Here is a 17760-nt window from a genome sequence, read left to right as displayed (position 1 = left end):
ATCAAATTTCCAACTAACTGCAGATCTCTCAGACCTGCACAATGCTTCTAAAATAGGAGAAATCTTAGTCTGGTGCACAGCAAACTCAGTATCTGTCAGAATCAGTTCAATAGTTTTATTTTCAGTTTAATAACATGTCTGAGGAGCGGGCTGCCTTATTAGCCTGCTAGACATGAGGTAACACATTAATGCTCCTGTTTCTGTTTCCGCTGTAAGTTCAATACCGTGCAATGATTTTCCTGTACCCAAACATTTGTTGCAAAAAAAAAATAGGTAAGAGGGAACACAAAGCAGCCTTTCAGAGTGTGGATGTGTTGGGTACAGCTGCAGGGAGGCGGCTTGACTGGACAAAGGTGCCTCAGTTCAGCTAGGGATGATGAACACAAACATACAGTACCTTAAGGAACAACACTGATACAGGATGTATTTAGATTGAATCTGTTTATAGTTATTTTGTTCTGATGTGTAATTTCTTCTCTGACCAGTTTAAAGTCCCAAAAATGTTCATATTTAGTACTTTTTAAGTGAAAAGAATATAGTTCAACATTTTGGGTAGTAGCTTAGCTTAGCATAAAGACTGGAAGCAGGGGTAAACAACAACTAGCCTGACACCATCTAAAACACCACCTACCTGAACCTATAAAGCTAACTGATGTGACACGTTACATCTTGTTTTTTTTCTCGTTCGTACAAAAAATCTAAGTTTAAAAACGACAGTGTTTCATGAGGCTTATGTGTCAGACTATTTTTTTTTTCAGGTGCAGTAACTTCTTTTTTGATGTGCTGCTAGTTTGGTTGTTTTTTTTTAACCTTTGGACAAAGCTAGGTTAGCTGCTTCCCAGTTCCCAGTCTTTATGCTAAGCTACATAGCTGCGGCCTCCTGCTACTTATTCATTCGTTTTGAAAATGTTTGAACAAATCCTTTACATTCCTCATTTACTTTTCAGTTATAGAGTTATGGTTTTGAAAGGCTATAGTTGATTTCACCAAATTTCTTTGTTTTACAGTGCAAAATGTAGTTAAGACAATCATCGACACGAAAACTACGTAACCCGTAGTCATCATAATAAAAAATGATATCAATCGTAGCACAGGTGGATTGGAGCACATCAGGTATTCAATAAAAAACAACCATCTACTTCATGTCGGTTTAACTCAGGTAGCCATAACCCCATTATGTATGAAACACAGAAATGCTCTTCCTTCCTTAAATACACTCTGTGGAGTGGCTGCTTTGTGCCGGAGGGAGACGGTGGAATGAGGTCTGGTGATTCTAAACTGGGCCAATGTGTTGTTCAACTGAACAGCACAAAGTTTCCTCTGAGCACCAGACATCCTTCCCTCCTCCTCTGCTAGATGGCATTTTGGATCTGGTAGAAATTACAGCTGGAGGGATTGATGTCATGGAGCTGAGAGGGGAGGTCAACAAGAACGCAAACAATCTTCTACCGATGTTGCATTTGTAACCATAACAAACGCTCCAACTAGTAACCTTCTCTTTCCCTCCCAGGAGGAATTCAGCAGAAACTATTAACGTGGCCTTTATTAAATTTTGACAATATAATTTGAGGGTGTGATCAAGAAGGGAGGGGAAAAGCTGGGAAATAGTACTCAGCATTACAAAGGAATAGGGTTTGTGTCCTATTAAAAAAAACCTTTTTTGTTTAGCAGAAAACAGAAAAAGACAAGAAACAGAGTTGACTTATTTATTTACTTCCTTCCAATCTGTGACCTCAAAATGCATGAGTGCAATATACATGTATAGCATAAGATACAATCAGCAGATAAATATAAAATTCAGTAAAATAGTACTCTAGTCATGTAAACTATGACAGGAGTGGTACAAATCACTACATGCCTGCCCGTTTATCTAAAACACGACGTTTGAATGTGTCTTATTTTCATTATAAATGCACTACTAGCTTTGCTTAGCACTAGTTTGAGGTCAAAGGTGACAGTTGGAAAGGGTGAGGAAGTGTTGGCGAGACACTAAATCCATAAATGGCAGCCCGGACATTCATACCATGAGTTTGAGCACTACCATTGCTTTGTCAGCTGGGTTTCTACTTGCTAAAAAAAAAACAAAAAAAAACACCATCTAATTCAATGAGTGTGTGAAAGTTGGAAAATACATTCTGCTAAATGGTAAAATTCCATGATATTTCCCATCTGAAAATATGTCAACAGTTCATTGATATTCCAGGAAATTCCATGACCAGTAGGAATGATGTCTGTAGTAATTGCGTCATGTGGGCCAGGACTGCAGTACTGAGCACTACGTTAACTCTAAAATTCTTAGGTTTATAAGAATATATATAGGTACGTATAAATAAAAGCACATTAAAGAGCAAAATAAACAAACATAGAAAATGGGATGAGTGTGGGATTTGACATGCTTAAGGTACAAAAATGTCCTTGCTTGCTGTATTAGTGTCTAAAAGATACATGTAAAAGGCAGCCAAGTCACACCGTTACTGTGCATTCACATTACAAAAAAACGGGATCAATGGGTTATCAGAGTTACCTGGTAATTCAGGTATATCCCTGGTACCCCTTGGCTAATGTGTAGACCAGTTAACAAACTTGTCGTTTGAGAAAATGCGTCCACAACTGAACTTTTTATTGGTGTTGGCTAATAAACCATTCGATTTCCAAACTACTTTATCCCCCAGCCTTCCTGTTTCTTTTTAAAACATTTATTTGAAAGACTTCAGGGTAAAAAGATGACTAACTAGCTCTTAAATTTCTTTACGACATTTATTTTTGATGCAGTTCCATACTCTTATCTTATCTTCCAACCAAGCTGTTGCAGTGTGAATGCACAGACAGGGGGCGAGCACAATCCCTGCTCACTCGGCATTTAGTGGGCAGGGGGTGTTTGGCAAGACATCTAAGAGATTCAAACCTAAAATCAGAGAGGGAGAGGGAACACCAGCACACAGGCAGTGAGATAATGTCTTAACAAGCCACTGAAGATAATTACAACAATATAATTGTGGTAATTTCTAAAGCCTGGTGTTAAATCTAGACGTGGATGTCTGTGGTCGTGGCAGCGTGGTCCTTCTTTAGAGTGACGATGAGAATGATTCATTCATAGATAGCGGTGACTGGTCCCGACTGTGGTTTACCAGTTGTCTAGGAAGTCGAATCCAGTCTTCAGGATGTTGTTGCTTGTGTTGAACTGAGGGGACGGGAGGTCGGGAGAGACAGAGAGACACCGGTCAGCACATTTGAAACAACTGGTATTCTTAGCTGGATTTCTAACTCGTATATGATATGAAGGAATTGTATGAACTTAATGACTTGTTTTCACTTATTTATTGGATTGGTTTTATTGGACTTCCTACAACGGATTCATTGTAGCAGTGTTGGCTGAAATTCTATTATTTCGCCACAATTTTTATTTCTGTATATTGCCTTCCTCCTACCTACGGCTAATTTAACTGGAATCTTTTTATTTGCATCTCTCAAGATTTCTCCGATTTCTTTCCCTTCTTATGTATTCAAGCTTTTGCTTGTCTTTGTTAGGAGGCTTAACCCGCTCGGTTTGGTTTGTTTAGGCTGGTGGGAAAGCTGTGAATCAAACTCTGGCGCAGACTGAGGAACCGGACAAAGGCTGAAAAGTTTGGTTCGGTTCAGCTCCAATGTGGTGTGGTTAGTTTGTGGTATAAAAGCAAATCAGACCAACAAGAGGACTGTGTGATAGTTGGATGCGTGACTTTAGCAAGAATTCATAAGCTTTACTGTTATTAAATACACCTACTGACCGTGAAGAAATGTCACAGAATGTGCATTAGTGATTTATACAATCACGCAAGACCAAGTGAGTAAAAAGGAGTTAAAACAGTGATGCGTTATGCTCCTGCTCTACTCTGCGTTTTGGAAATTGAGTGAAACATAGCGGTCACGTAATAACCGTCCATCACTCTTAACATAACAGTACAAGATTCAGTAATGTGCTGCATGACTTGCTTCTGGTCTCTGGAGTTACATTTCCCCACATGGGCCCATGTAGTTTTCCTCACCACCCGAGGTTTCGCCCTAAAAAAAGGGAGTTTTTCCTCGCCACTGTTGCACTAAATGCTTGCTCTTGGGGAATTGCTGGGTCTTTGTAAATTATAGAGTGTGGTCTAGACCTACTCTATCTGTAAAGTGTCTTGAGATAACTCTTGTTATGATTTGATACTATAAATAAAATTGAATTGAATGTAGCACTGAAGATACAGGTTGACAATCACCAAAACTGCCCAACATATGAGTTACCTGTCAGGTCATATAACCTGATATTTACAGCTCTCGGTTTGTTTGTATTATCAGTGTGAACAACAAAACTAAGATAGATAGATAGATAGATAGATAGATAGATAGATAGATAGATAGATAGATAGATTAGATTAGATTAGATAGATAGATAGATAGATAGATAGATTAGATAGATAGATAGATAGATAGATAGATAGATAGATTAGATAGATTAGATTATTCTCTTTTTTTTTTCTTTATCTAGACCAAGTGAACCGAACTACAGGTGTGAATGCAGCCTTTAGAAACATGGGCTGAGTCAAAAACCATTGCTATTGTGGGTCTACACAGTATATATTGGGCTAAACAAATGCCGCACCTTTAAGCATGTTACATTCCAGGCCACATCCTGATATCGAAGCGGGTATGTTCTTTTCTCTATAGACATGTAGAATGCGATTTTAAAATATTTCAATCTGTGATTCATATACGTCTCCAAATTTGTGTAATTTTCAGGAATTGTTAAGCAACACGTAAATAAATAACTCTTAGTGTAGTTTTACACAAGTGGGCCCTGGTCTCATTTCAGTCACATTTGTATTTGCCCTCCTGTTTTCTCGGTAACTATGTGACTGTTTACATTTTGCACATTGGATCTAAATGGCATTCTTCAGGCTGCGCTGTGGCTGGCGTCATGGAGGCTAAGCTTCTCGCTTTTCATCAGACTGTCACCATTTAAACGCGGGTGAACGGCAATGTGGAATGTGATTTTGGCTTTGAATCCATCACTGCTGCAGTTCACAATATCCAAAGCAAATGTTGTACTTAGAAACTGTGCTCAGGTCACTCTAAAAAACGATTCAGAACTCACCTGGGCAAAGGCGGGGCTGGCGGTAGAACCTTCTTCCTCTTTCTCCACACTGGTGGGGTGGTTGGAGGGCTTGGACATCATGCTGGTGGAGAACACTTCATCCACGGAGTTGCTGACCGATGGCAGGGTGCTCTGAGATCGCTCCCATCCTGCAACGGACGACGACACGCTGACAGGCGGTGATGGGCTTGACGAAATGGAGATGGATGGTGTTGCGCTTACAGAGACAGGGATAGGGGGGTGGGGAGCAGGAGGTTTGGGTGCTCGCTGTTTGGTGGACCTGGAAGCAGCTGGAGGGTGGGGGTCTGCTGCCTCAGGCTCCTTGGTGGTGACAGAGGTCTCCTGTAGGAAAATGATAACATTTACAGATAATATCAGTAATTTAAGGTTTCTTTTGCATTATACACGTTTAAGATAAGCTAAAATGGTACAAAAAGAACAAAGGTTTTGAAATTGTTCAGAAACGGACACTGAAACAGTGGTTGTATATTTGTTGACATTTCCTTTAAGCTTCTTGTATGATCGTGGCAAGCTACATGTACAGTATGTAGGTGGTTGATGAGGCTGGACAATGCAAAATCACAACAACAAATGTTTAGGAAAGTAGAAAAGAAAGAAGAGCAAAGTAGAACATTCAAAAACAATCGAGACATCGTTTCTTTTTTTTTGGGACTGAAAATAGGTTGCATTCATCATCTGCTTCTCTGTCGAGGCTTCACAGATGCCAGCTATCGCAGCTTCAGGCTACATTCTATTTCAGGAAACACAGCTCTCGACAAGACAAGTGTTGGGGTGGGAACTTGCTCTCAATATGTTGTTTGTTAGAAACTATGCAGACCAGCAATGCGATGCTTGTGCCAAAATATAAGAACAAAACCTTTTGGCAGCTTTTACTTGAATTGAAAACACCCCCCAGAAAGCGAGAAACGCTGGTAGATTTCAGTGCTTACCTGTCGGAGGTAGGAGGGGAGGGATTTCTCTCCTTTCTCGAGAGATTTGATCTGGCTGGGGGTTAGGGACTGGAAGTTGGCTTGCTCTCCCTCCAGCCTAGACCTCTCGGCGCTGATCTTCCAGAAAGACGACTCTTCCTCTAGTCTCCGTCCCTCGCTTACAGACACCTTCACAATCGCACAACAATACGTTTAATAAGTCCCAGGATTAGGGGCTGTATTCATAAAACGTACAATTGCATTGTCTATCCTTTTAAATCCGAAGTTATTTAAATTCCTACTGGAGATTTATACTATTTTAACAAGCCAACAATGCACAATTTATAGATTTAGCGGACTGCTATTATGGGGCAAATACTGTATTAAACCTGCCATGTTACTCTAAATATTTATGTTTTAAGTGAACGATTGGTAACATCTTAACAGCTAAACTGGTACTTTCAATCTTAGTGTAAAGATGCATGCTGAGATTTTCTTGATCACACAAACCATAGCCCCTCACTGTGATTTAGGTTAATGTTACATCCAAACCCAAAGGGTTAAAGTTGTTTTGACAAATCAGTCCAAAGCTTGATTCTTTTGCTATGAATGATTACACCCTCCTCTTATGTTTGGAGATATATATATACACACACACACACACATACCAAGTCAAGACTTAAACTACATTTACAGTAACATGATGAATAAGGGTTTCCTTTCCAACCAAAATATACAAATTAAAACAACCACAGTTCACTCCTTATTGTACCTTGGTTCCTGGTGTACTCTTGGCAAGCTGGCTGGGATGAGGTACCTTTACAGCCTTTGATTCTGCCTGCGAGGCTGAGATTCCCTGGTCAGCAGGGCCTGATGTCAAGCTGAAGTCCAACTGGCTCTGAAAGTTGGGAGCAACATTTACAACAATATCTCCAAGACTTGACTGAGCTCAACTCTACATGCAAAATTCAGACAGAAAAGGACCAATTCAGATAATGTAATCGCAGATATTAAAGAAAGGATAGAAATTAACCTTTCGCCTAACTTCTGAAATTACAAGGGAATTGCCGACCATTATGATATTCAAGTAAATCAATGCCAACAATTGTCATTGATGTTTGATATTTTAAACGGGAGGATTTGATCATTTTCAGTTTTATGTCATTGTAAACTGAATATTTGGTTTTTGGTTAGATTGTTTAGAAAACTTCACATTGGGTTTGTGATTCTTATCATTTTCTGACATTTTAGCTTACACAATTATTAATGAAAAAGTAGTCAACACATGAATCAATATAGACAAAAATAGTTGCAGTGCTACATTAGCTATAGTGCCACATTTCTTCCCTATGTTTTTTGTGTAAGACTCAAACTTAATATTAAATAATACTGAATATATTTACCTTTGTTTCCCACGAGAAAGGGGCAGAATGCTCATCTTGCCAGGTGATATCCTAAACAGAAACACAACAGTATACAATTTCAACTAACACACTAAGGGCGTTCCTTGAATAATAAAGTAATGTACCTTTTATACTAGCTATATTTAGGAGCAAAGTCTAGCATACATTATTTAGCTAGCTATATATCGCCTTAAAAAAAAGCAACCAAAATTATGTTTTATTTATTCATATATTCAACACATGATTATGGCCTTGCTTGCTTTGATCTATTAATCTATTTCTTGTGGTTGCGACTACATTTCATTCGTAGCTACAGTAGGTTACGTATCAGGTAGCCACTATGACGTTTATCTACATATTTCAACGGCTACGTGGCGGGTTAGCAACCATCCATGACAACACAGGCTATCCTGACCTCTAAACACACTCACAAAGCTATTTAATATCAATTCAAATGTGGTTTAAGTACCTCTTCCCCGAAATGAACTATCTTCTGACCCGTCTGAATGAGCAATTTAGGGTAACAGACCACTTCTTCACGGTCAACTCTGTGCATGGCGTATCGAGCTCTGATATGGGGATCCATCATCCCGTTGTCGATAGCGCTGTCTTGCTCTTGCGGCGTCATTTTCTCCCAGGACGAGCCGTGGTTGGCTTTGATTTTCTCCCTCTCCTGCATTATTTTCTTTGCCATGGAGTTGATAGAGGAGAAGTATTCGAACTTCTTTTCCTCCATCCTGTGGGCGTCGAGCCCCGCCATGGTTGCGGCGGCCATCTTTAGCTAGCTGCTTCCAGCTGTTGTTATTGTGACGGAAACTAGCTAGTGTTCATCACTGTGTGGGCGGAGGGCGGGACGTCAGGCGAGATGACATGGATGGACACAAGCAATTCCGTTGGGTGTGTAATGGCGCCATCTAGTGGTCTTGTCAGATTGTGGCAACTGCACCACAGGTTGGTGCTGGTCAAAATAATATTTTATAATATTTAACTGTTTGTCTCTGTCTGCTACTTCGTGTTTTGAATTAATCTTGGAGTAACGGTCGGAGTGACACAGTAGATACTAATGGAATAGACGCCCAGAGGTGTCCAGTATGCCTACTTAAACCTGCAATAACATATTGTTTGCCACTGGGGGTCAGCGGAAACAAGTTGCAAGTTAGCATAGCAAACCGTTGCTTATTTAGCAGTTATGAAACATTATTATTAATTTGGAGTCCTGGCCACCTGGCGAATGTAAGTCCATTCACTCAGTGTTAGCTAGCTCTGTTTATCTGGTTCTTTAACTGCTATGTGCTCCACTATGTTCCCCACCAGGCACCAGCTAGCTAGTTGCTAACTGTGTATGTCAACTGTTTGGTGCTGAGCAGGTGAGTCAGTGGGTTAGCTAAGCGAAACACGGTAAGTTGATACATTGTAGGAGGAATGTTGAAAATGCAAACTTGCTGAAGAGAGGGTTAACCTTTCTGAAGAAAAAAGTCAACCAGAACTTTTCCACAAGGTAACAGTCACACACACTGACACATTTCTTTATAGAGTTATTCTGGCTAAGAAGGCTAACACAGTTAGCAAACAGTTGCTTATCCAGCAGACATGGTGGAAGGAATCTAACATTCAAATGCCTGCAATGGGAGACTCCAGTGCTTTGAATGAATTTCCAGAAAATGTAGTAATCAGCAGAGCTGCAGACCTGCGAGATAGGCTACTTGTAGGTTACATGCATTAACTGCATAAGTTACAGTTCACTGGATCAGCAAAGATATAAGTATGACTATTTCGTCTTTACTTCTTTGATGTGATTATTTGAACACTAGCTAAACAAATACAGTTTACAAGTTATTTTCAATATTTTTCTGTATCTAAGTCAGTGATTTATAGTAGAACTACGTTAAATGTAATTTCAGTCATACCCAGAAACAGAAATCATGAATGTAGCATGAGTATAAAAACGGTGATCATGAAACAAAACCTGAGATGCCATTTGAAATGTAAACTTCAAGCATGTTTTAATTAAACATTAGTGGAACGATCAATTATAAACACAAGGCGCAGACAGTCATATTAAAATACGAAACATGAAAAAAGTTAATTATTTGTTTTTAAAATATTTACAGTTCTTAAAAGTCACATCTGCAAGTTTAACAATATAGAAGAAACTGAAAATCGAAGTAGCACTAACAGCCCTTATACACTTCTTTAGAGCAAACCAAGCTTGTAGCACTACTAAATGGCTTTTAGCCAGTGGAAATTGGTTAAATATATGTAGTCGTAAGTACAAAACACAAAGCAAAAAACTGAATAAATCCACAAAGCTGAAAAACAAATGTTGCTTCAGTGATACAGTACCATATTGTATTGTTCTTGTGCATGTTAAAATATTTGAATCTGTGATTCATAAATAGTCTACATATACATCTCCAAATTTGTGTAATTTTCAGGAATTGTTAAGCAACACATAAATAAATAACTGTTAGTGTAGTTTTACACAAGTGGGCCCTGGTCTCATTTCAGTCACATTTTTATTTGCCCTCCCGTTTTCTCGGTAACTATGTGACTGTTTACATTTTGCACATTGGATCTAAATGGCATTCTTCAGGCTGTGCTGTGGCTGGCGTCATGGAGGCTAAGCTTCTCGCTTTTCATCAGACTGTCACCATTTAAACGCGGGTGAACGGCAACAGCAGTAGTTTTAGACTTTCGTCTGCATGTGCGAGTACACAACAGGTAGAAGATCTCTACTACGTTGAGAAGAACAGAGATGCAGGACACTACAAGCATGAAGAGGATGAAGATGGTCTTCTCTGTGGGTCGAGACATGTAGCACTCTACAGTGAAGGGACATGGGACTCGGGTGCAGACGACTCTTGGGATCATGACAAACCCATACAGATAATACTGCCCAACAATGAACGCTACCTCCAGAAGGATTCTGAAAAATATGGAGGTTATGTAGTGTCCCAGCAGGTCGCCTTTAATCTTGACATGGCCTTTGTCGTTAGAGTACTTGGGAAGTTTTTCAGTCCTAGAGTGGGTCTTCATATATTCTCTTATCTTATCTTCTCTGTGGATAACTTGGAGGACGTGACCAAGGTAGATCAGCGTTGGTGTCGAGACAAAGATAATCTGGAGGACCCAGAACCGAATGTGTGAGATTGGGAAGGCTTGGTCATAGCAGACGTTCTTGCAACCAGGCTGTTTGGTGTTGCAAATCATATTTGACTGTTCATCACCCCAAACCTGTAATGTTTAAACGAGAAATCAATATAATTATATATATGTACAACAAAAGAACTGAGTGCCAAGTTATCTTTATTAACATAGATGCTTTTTTATTTTTTAGCTTATGGCACAAATCTTCTAGCATCCACTACTGTTGTTATTTTGGAGGCGCATTGGAGAATTGTGTTAATAATGCCTAAATAACAAACAAGCCATTTACAAAATGGCATTTTAAATTGTTATGTTCTGGCTGTACAAAGAATCAGTGGGATTTTAAGTTATGGTTCAAGTTTTTGAAATAGATAAATAGCAAAAGTAAATAAAGAAAAATTAAGTTATTTGTTTCTAACAAGCAAGCAGGCTAGTTTAGCAAAGAGAGGATTTATATTCGGTCACCCAATGCATGCTGGGATAGCCTCTACATTTTTTTTCAATACAACAAAAAGGTCTTATTATAGTTATAAACCTGATTATTTATTATCAAGCTAAATTAGTTGCTCAGGAGCTGTGGACCTTCATTTTGGCCACCAGAGAGTGTTATTTCACCGTAAAGCTTTTAAGTCTCATGGAGGTAATTCAAAGATTCATCGTATGAGAAATCATAGAAAGAAATCATGAACAAACAGTATGAGACCTTCTCTGCTCCAGCTCCAAGGATCATGATCCTGAAGATGAAGAGCACACTGAGCCAGACCTTCCCAATGACAGTGGAGTGGGACTGGACCTTGTCCAGTAGAGAGGACAGAAAACCCCACTCTCCCATGGTCTCTGATCTGATGAGGAAAAGCATACAAAAATGTTAATTTACTCAAAACATTTTTTTATATAAATTGAAAATCCCTCATTTATTGTCGCTGAAGTGAATTATGATATTCCAGGCATCTACAAACTGAAGACTCCAGTCAGATGGAGACAGACGAGAAACGTTCGGTAAAAAATAATGTAGTTATATAATACTGAATAGCATGAGCGCTTACCAGTTACATGCAAAACCCACAACTTCAAACAGTCTTATATAGCAACTACTCAATAAACCAGAGTTGCAGTAGATGGTAAATGGTCAGCATTTATATAGCGCTTTTTTACCTTACAGGAACAAAGCCAGGAACAATTTGCCTCTTATTCACCCATTCACACACACATTCATACGCCGCTGGTGGCGGAGCTGCTATGCAAGGCGCCAGCCTGCCATCAGGAGCAACTTGGGGTTTAGTGTCTTGCTCAAGGATACTTCGACATGCGGACATGCGGAGGTAGGGATCGAACCATCAACCTTTTGGTTATAGGACGACTCGCTCTACCGCCTGAGCCACAGACAGTGGAAACTCAGTTACCCACAATTATTTGCACAATAGTTTCCAAAGGTTTTGGCAGACCATTGGTTAAGTTATAGGACATTATTAAATTGCTATCAATTTTTTGAGACAGAAGCATAATTTGTGAAAATTGTATTCATTTTTATTTATTTAAGTCATTTCTGGAGTATATTTAACTATTGATATTGTATTCTCCAGCACAAAAGTATAGAATAAAGCATTCCGTTTATTTGCACATAGCACTGTGCTGTGATTTCTGATTACTGATTGACATAAAGGGTACAGCAGTACGTCTAGTTAGCCTAGGAGACACAATCATATGTAAAAACCATACATGTAGTATTTTGAGAACGTAAACAGGGAGCTATAAAATCCATTACATAACGAAGACTTATCTCACGTTATCTCACTAAATGCGACCAGATGTAATGATAGTAGAGGAATTTCTTTTCCACAGATGTAGTGTATCCTAAGTACACATCTTTGGCTTTATCTAGTCAAAGTTAAAATAAAATTTGCCATATCTAAGCATTGCTAAAAGTTCTGAACTCCAAGAAAATGTGGAAATACGTAGATAATACAGATAACACTCAACACTTCTATTAGCTTACAACACTATGCCAAAGTGATAAATAAAACTTTTAATAAACTAAAGTAAGAACACACTCATAATAATAAATGCCTATATCCATCATAATTTACCTTTTGTGGGGGAGGTTGTGTGTATTATATATTATTACAAAAGTAATACCGTAACATTTAATTACATTCTGTATATCGTGCAACAAAATTGACCAACAATAAAAATAAAAAAAGTAATTGTACACCTTACCTTTTGAATTTAAAAGGCTTCTGTGCAGACAAACAGACCGGTCACCAGCTGGAGATGAATGATAGAGAGCCCAGCGAACCAAACCAAACCAGCTCACGGTATCTTGGACTTTAGATTAGATGAAACTGCGCAACAGACTGAGCTGTCACGTTGACACAATATCTGGAAATGATAAATCTCAAGGGTACAATTTTGGGCTGAACATGAAGATTGTACATGTTAATGATTGACAGTTCAACTAAATTCTTGTGCTCATGATTTTTTTTTTCACTGCTGTTTTATGCCTTTGTTCACTAATATCATGGTGTGATTTTTGTATTAATGCTATTTTATAGTTCAATTATATACACCGACACAGTAAATGGTAAAAAATCCCCAAACTACTACTACTACTACAAACTACTCCCCTTTTACATTTTGTATTTGATGAAATTTCAGGGACTAAAGGCCATGGGCACAATAACTAAACACCTGTACATATTACTTATGCAATCCAGTAACCCTGCAGTGAATACTACGTGAGGATTGAAAAGTCACGTTGAGACTGTGTCAACAGAAGGTTTTTGTTGTTTTTCAGGTGTAATTTACACAAAGTCTGGACAAACAGAGCAAATATAACACTACAAACTCCACAAAGATGCTTTTGTTGTAGGGATTTTTATTGAATTGCAAAATGTTGAGCACATCCTCATGATCCCTGCAGATTTTATTGATGTATTGTGTCCCCTTATTATGTGACACATATTGTCCATCTGATGTAACTGTCTTTAAATGATTAATGATTTTTCAATCAGTGGTGGTGGCTCATACCTGTCACCCTATCAACCACTCATTGTTCTTCAGAAATAGCACTATTATAAAATTGCAATGATTAATCAATTACTGACTCACAGACAATGAATTGGGGCAATTTTGCAAATCGATTAATCATTAAAGTAATTTTTAAGCAAAAATCCCCAGTTTTAGTTTTTCAAATGTGAATATTTTCTGGTTTTCTTACCCTTCTGTGATATTAAACTGAATAGCTTTGTGTGTTGGACTGTTGGTCAAGCAACATTTGAAAGATTTGAAAATGTCACCATGGGCTCTGGCATGCTATAATGGAGATTTTTCACAATTTGCTGACATTTATGGACCAACCATTTAATCAATAAATTGAGAACATATTCTGTAGATTCATCAGTAATAAAAACAATCATAGTTGCAGCCCTACAGCGTTACCAAATAAGTGTAAATCATACTCTTAAGTAAGGTGTTTGAAGTGTACGAAGTGTGTGTAAAGTATATACCTGTCAGCTTAAAATAATGGATATAGTCATGAAACATTGTTTTTATCCAACTTTAATCATTTATTCAAACAATAAAGCACATAAAAATGCCTCTATCAAATACAGTAGAAACAAACATTTCACCACAATCATCAACATTCAGTGAGCAAATGATTTGAAGTCCTGGATAATGAACATAGCAATATTACAGGACACCTTCAAAAACTGGTCATAGACAAAACTCTGCTCACTAATAGATTAAGATAGAGTATTGAAGAACATAAATACATTATCAATATTGCACACTTTCCATTAGATTTTCAGTTACAAAATACAAAATATATGTAATATTCAAACAACATGGCCCTAAAAACAGACTTTTCTCAGCAAGAATATGACTTAACTACACAGTGATGAAGCTTCTTGTAAGAACTCTTTACTTCAGTCTCTTAAATGTATCTGAACAAGGAACCATGGGGAAGAATTCTGAAACAAGCATTTAATACATGATATACATGATCAGAGCAGTGGTTTTTTATTGACCACTCAGTGGTCGTTTCTCCTCTTTGGCCCCATCCAGGCTTCCACCGAGACTCTGGCTGTTCTCTAGCTCTATGTTGATCTTGTTCTGCCACCTGGCATCTGACAGACTGGCAGGGTTTGTGGCAGTAGTCTTGTAAGTGTGAGGCCTGGACCCACATCTCACCCTGGTACAAATCAGGTAGAACACCTCGATGAAGTTAAGAAACAGAGAGACGCAGGCCACCACAAGCATGAAGATGATAAAGATGGTCTTCTCTGTGGGTCGGGACATGTAGCACTCCACAGTGAAGGGACAGGGCGCCTTAGAGCAGGGGAACATGGGGACCATGATAAAGCCGTACAGGTAGTACTGGCCGACTATGAAGGCAGCCTCGATGATGATCTTGACTACGAGCTGGGTCAGGTAACTCCCCAGCAGGTTCCCCTTGATCTTCACTTTTCCATTTTCGTCCGTGTATTTGGGCATTTTGCGGACCCCACCGGGGCTCAACAGCTGCTCCCTCATCTTGTTCTCCTTGTGGAGGACTTGCACGGCATGGCCCAGGTAGACCAGTGTTGGCGTGGAGACGAAGATGATCTGGAGGACCCAGAAGCGAATGTGCGAGATGGGGAAGGTCCAATCGTAGCAGACGTTCTCACAACCAGGTTGCTGAGTGTTACAGGTGAAACCCGACTGCTCGTCGCCCCAGACACTCTCAGCACCTGCACCTAAAACCATGATCCGGAACAGAAAGAGGACGCTCATCCATATCTTCCCAATAACTGTGGAGTGGGACTGGACCTTGTCCAGCAAGCCTGACAGAAATCCAAAATCTCCCATCTTTATAGGTTTTGTTCAGTTACTGATCTGTGACAAACGGATAAAAGGAAATACTTATCAGCTGACAAATTAAACAAACTTTAAATTTAGTTTGAAGTGATCCCGCAACACCTAACCACCACACCTAAGTATTCAATCAATATGCTGCTGCTGGAAGAAAGGTGCTCATTGTTCTTTTTAATTTATATTTTAAAAAAAAGTTCTGTTCTTGAATCTGGCTACTTGATGAGTAAGACAATATCAGAGCCCCATAAACCCTGAGCTACTTGGTCAATATTTTCCTAAAATAATCATTACTGAGAATTTGGAACGGAAGAACGGAAAACTCAGTGGCACTAAACCAATCCGTCATAGTAGGCTGGTAAAGACATCAAACTCAGATAGAAGAGAAAAACCGAAATGTGCTTTTCCTGTGTAAATATAACTTTAAAAAGCGTACACCAACACTATTATAATGACATTTGTACAAAAACATGTTAAAAATGTGTCTTGTGGCAAAGCTTGATGGCAACATGAAAAGCAATCTGATGCTATTATTAGTTACATGTAAATCATATTAATTCTGCTAGAGAGAATACAATGTCATTAACATTTAAAAGTAAAAATAAAAACCCACCTTTTTCTTACAACGACTTTTTCTTACATAGAAAGGACTGCCTGTGACGGGTACCGTTTGCTCGCTCTGAAGTTGAACCTTGGAGTTTTGTGCTGGGGAAGCATCAGGGCTGATGAGGGATCACATTGCACAACATGCACCTGGCTTTAACTGTCACGTTGTACCCGTCAGCAAACGAGCGGAAAAGGTTGATGTAAGACAAGACAGGTGTAATAATTGACAGATGTTCAGTATATTAGTTAAATGGCCTTGGATGTTTGAAAATGAACAAAACCCGAACAAAACGAGTGTGTTACAACTAAAACAAGGGTGAATAAAACTGCTGCACATATTTCAATATTCTGCATGTATTTGACTTAACTGGGGTTATGAATGATAACTGCATAGTTGTAAATAGTTAAGTTATATCTTCTGGAGCCAATTAATATAGTCACACTGAAGGACTTCATTGACTTTGTCATAAATAAATAGTTTGTTGGTAAAAACAGAATGCCTCTACCTACTTCATTTTGAGCCAATGTCAACAAAATGTGAGCATTGCATCCAAAAGTCCCAAATTACCCATTTTGACACAGTCTGTGAAAAAAAATCTCTAAATTAAGGACCAGTTTTATTTTAAATGCGATATGTCATTGTTCTGACTAAAAGTAGGAATAATACCCTATAAAATACATAGAATAGTTAAAGATATAGTGAAATACTCCACTTTCTTTGCTGATAGATGTTAAGTTAGATACCACTCTCATGTCTATACAGTACGTTAAATATGAAGCTACAGCCAGTTAGTTCAGCTCATCAGAAAGATCCATCTAACACAGACTGTAGGAAGTCACACCTGGCCGAGAAATAGTGCAGCACACACATACAGTGAGCCACACTAAAAGCACAGCTGGACTATGTAACACTTTTGTTTTTGTACTGGGGTTAACCAGCTGATATATAACCAGTAACTTATTGAGCTTTAAATGTGCTGGTTGGCTAATTGTGTTACCTTTGGACAGAGCCATGCTTGGAGCTGTAACAATTCTGTATTTTGCTTAACAATTAATTGTCTCCGAAATAATTGCGATAAACAATATAATTGTCTCTTTCAGTCAAATTCAAAAATAAATATGTATTTATTACTTTTTTAAACAAATTAAAGTTGTGAATGAATCCAAGGGTACATCATTTGGCTATATCCCTGTTATGTGACCCAGGTAATGTAACAACACAAATACACAGCCCACGACGTAAACCACGCCTATTTATTATCATGAAACATTTTTTCCTAACTGTGTCCCCCCCTTGCCATTTTTGTTGCTATGAACGTGTTTAGGGTCAAGTGCCAACAACTAACAATTGAAATAATAATAAAAATATATAGTCCGACTAATAATCACTTATATAATTACAATTTGGCACATCTAAACAAAATCAAGAATTACCAGTCATACACCTTAAGACCTTGGCTAATGTTAGCAATTAAATGCGGTTTAACAAAGAAACCGCGATTATGTAAAAGAATTGACAATTATAGACAATTATGTAATAATTGTTACAGGCCTAGCCATGCTTGCCGCTAAGCCTAGCTAACAGTCCAAGCTAAGTGGATTTTCCAAAATGGCTTAGTTTAAAACTATTTCTTTGAAAAAACACGTCTTTTGCTTTACTTGTTACTTATTTTTCTGATATTTTGATGAACAAATGCTTTGTGGATTAAAT

At 38.5% G+C, this 17760-nt stretch overlaps 3 protein-coding genes across 3 annotated transcripts; all 3 read right to left on the bottom strand.

The window, feature by feature from the left end:
* Positions 1-1692: 1692 nt before the first annotated feature.
* cunh1orf198 (chromosome unknown C1orf198 homolog) lies at positions 1693-8264 on the bottom strand. The gene is made up of 6 exons (XM_078245456.1): positions 7915-8264; positions 7446-7496; positions 6815-6940; positions 6064-6231; positions 5114-5455; positions 1693-3181 (listed from the first exon to the last, which is right to left on the bottom strand). Exons 1-6 carry the CDS (start codon positions 8218-8220, stop codon positions 3125-3127), a joined length of 1050 nt encoding a protein of 349 aa, XP_078101582.1. The 5' UTR covers positions 8221-8264; the 3' UTR covers positions 1693-3124.
* Positions 8265-10034: 1770 nt separating this feature from the next.
* LOC144514271 (gap junction Cx32.2 protein-like) lies at positions 10035-11451 on the bottom strand. Its single transcript, XM_078245457.1, has 2 exons — positions 11296-11451; positions 10035-10679 (listed from the first exon to the last, which is right to left on the bottom strand). Exons 1-2 carry the CDS (start codon positions 11449-11451, stop codon positions 10035-10037), a joined length of 801 nt encoding a protein of 266 aa, XP_078101583.1.
* A 3161-nt stretch (positions 11452-14612) lies between these two features.
* LOC144514268 (gap junction Cx32.2 protein-like) lies at positions 14613-15440 on the bottom strand. The gene has a single exon (XM_078245454.1). It carries the CDS (start codon positions 15438-15440, stop codon positions 14613-14615), a length of 828 nt encoding a protein of 275 aa, XP_078101580.1.
* Between the last annotated feature and the right edge of the window lie 2320 nt (positions 15441-17760).

The sequence above is a fragment of the Sander vitreus genome, unplaced genomic scaffold (genome assembly GCF_031162955.1).
Source record: "Sander vitreus isolate 19-12246 unplaced genomic scaffold, sanVit1 ctg520_0, whole genome shotgun sequence".
Taxonomy (NCBI): Eukaryota; Metazoa; Chordata; class Actinopteri; order Perciformes; family Percidae; genus Sander; species Sander vitreus.
Note: the sequence above shows the minus strand (reverse complement) of the source record. Positions and strands in the feature narration are given on the sequence as shown.